This window comes from Protobothrops mucrosquamatus, unplaced genomic scaffold (genome assembly GCF_001527695.2).
Source record: "Protobothrops mucrosquamatus isolate PMUCROS unplaced genomic scaffold, P.Mucros_1.0 scaffold1201, whole genome shotgun sequence".
NCBI lineage: Eukaryota > Metazoa > Chordata > Lepidosauria > Squamata > Viperidae > Protobothrops > Protobothrops mucrosquamatus.
Window position 1 is genome coordinate 201,508 of NW_015387412.1, and position 2,175 is coordinate 203,682.

Genomic DNA, 2,175 nt, shown 5'->3' on the forward strand with positions numbered 1-2,175 from the left:
CCCCCCCAAGCCATTTCATTCATGCATTCTTCTGAGGACTGATATATATTAAGCCGAGATGCCTAACATTCACCTGAAGGATAAGTAGGCAAGTCCAAGAAAGTATAGTTGCTGGTTGTTTGAAAGCCAACCAGTTGATGGCAGTTTGGTCAAATTGCCTTCCTGTGATTCCAGTAATGTAGTGTTGTTTTCCTTTCTAGTGATGAATTCGATGATTGAAACCCTAATGTTTCTTCAAAAAGAGTATGCCAACCTGAGATATGCCTTCATGACAGTCCACAATGGTAAGAAACCTGAAGAAAAAAACACCCTGGCTTTCCCTCCAAATGATGTGTTGACCAAATCACTTGGCCAAATTCAGTTGTGTTCCATTCCATTTGAATACTGGCTGCCTGTCTCTTACCAGAGCCTCTATAGAGGCAGGGGTCAAAATAGAGAGTGGGACCATGCAATCTTTTCCAGGCCTGTCACACATGCTACCCTGTCTTGTGGACTTCTTGTGGATTGCTGGGTTGCTGTCTAATTGAGTGAAAACAGCAGAAACAACCTATGCATCTTTTCTTAGCCCAGTTTCCAGATTTGTACCTCTGTCTGCAGCTTCCAAACCCATAGAGAATGGCCCCGAAACTGGAAGGGTCTCTTGATCTCCTGAACGGAGCCATTTCTACAACAACAACTCAGTCTAATCAGTTAAACCCAAAATCAAAGTTTCATTTTTTTCCCCCACCTCAAGCACAGAGTCCAGAAGCGATCTCCCCGTAGAAACAAAAGTACTTATATTCTTTTCTTTAATCAAAACAGTCAATTTAGCCATCTCTGCCAACTCCGTCAATTTCTGTAGCCATTCGTCCATATGTGAGAAATGAAACATCCTTCCATTTTTGTGCATTCAATAGTTTTACTGCCATCAACATATACAAGATCAAAGTTCCAATTTTTTTTGCCAAGTCTTTTTTCCATTAAGCCCAGAAGAAAAGTTTCTGATTTCATCTTTATCTTTACTTTAAGGATGTTCTGTATTAAAATATGAATCCTTCTCTGATATTTCTAGGAAAAAAAAACTAGAATAAAGACATATTTCAGATCAGAGGTGGGCCAACTTGGAAGTCCGGAACGGTTCAGTGCTTTTCTCCCAAATAAAAAAAGGACCAGATTTTTCTTTACATTAAAAAAAACAACAACCACCAGAAATGATTCATGCTGTTCGGCCCATTGGCAAATCCCTGATTTTTCTCTCTTTGCCGCTCTCTGTGGCACTTCCTTTCGGAACTAAGCGCCAAAAATTACACTTGCTTTGTCTTCTTGTAAACTCTGTTTAAAGGGAGAGGGAAAACAAAAAAATAAACAAAAAAATGACGTGAGTTGTGGAGCGGTTTTTTGCCGTCAATCATTTGCTTCTTCCTTGTGTTTCTAGCCCGATCCTTTGGGAGTGGCAGTGAAAGATTGTACGTGAGCAACAAGGAAATCAAAACGTTTGAAGGTCTCGGAGACATTTGTGAGGAAGCCGGGGGCCATATCCCTTCCCCTCAACTCGAAAATCAGAACAAGGCCTTCACAAATGTTCTGGAGAGGCACAACAAAGCAGCCTACCTTGTCGTGGGTGACTCAGCAAACTTCACCAACTGGGCTGAGGGACAACCGAATAAGGCTGAGGGAAACTGTGTGAAAGCAGATACACACGGATCCTGGCACTCTGCGTCCTGTGATGAAAACCTCTTAGTAGTGTGTGAGTTTTATTTCATTTTATGAGAAGGAAGACCTGCATGCTCTGCTGAAGAGAGGAGCTACCTAAGACATAACAAGCCGAAAGCAACCCAACCAAATCAGGAGACGTCAAAATGTAGAGCACCTACACCTGATCCCGCTTGCCTTTAGAATATTCCAGAAAGTTCAATAAAAGCATGAAGCAAATATCACTTCTCTGCTTTGATTGTTTTTGTCCGTCTGTCCATCCATCCATCCATCCGTTTATTTAAAAATGAATAAATTAGAAACACAGGCATCCTTTAAGGTAGGCCTCGCTTGACCGCCGTTCTAGTTTTGCAACTGTTTGAAGTTATGGCGGCACTAAAAAAAAAATAGCTGCACAAGGAGAGGGAGAGCAGAAATGGAGACAAAAGAAATGGAAGGAAAGAAAGGAAAGGGAGGGAGGGAGGAAATGAAGATGAAGATGAA

At 41.6% G+C, this 2,175-nt stretch overlaps 1 protein-coding gene across 1 annotated transcript in view; it reads left to right on the forward strand.

Moving 5' to 3' along the window:
- The window catches only part of LOC107291858 (phospholipase A2 inhibitor subunit A), a 3,361-nt gene extending 1,452 nt beyond the window's left edge, over nucleotides 1–1,909 (forward strand). Inside the window, exons 3-4 of the mRNA XM_015820892.1 lie at nucleotides 201–284; nucleotides 1,415–1,909. Of these exons, the coding sequence (XP_015676378.1) occupies nucleotides 201–284; nucleotides 1,415–1,749 (419 nt within the window). The 3' untranslated portion in view covers nucleotides 1,750–1,909. The remainder of the gene's footprint in view (nucleotides 1–200; nucleotides 285–1,414) is intronic.
- The last annotated feature ends 266 nt before the right edge of the window (nucleotides 1,910–2,175 follow it).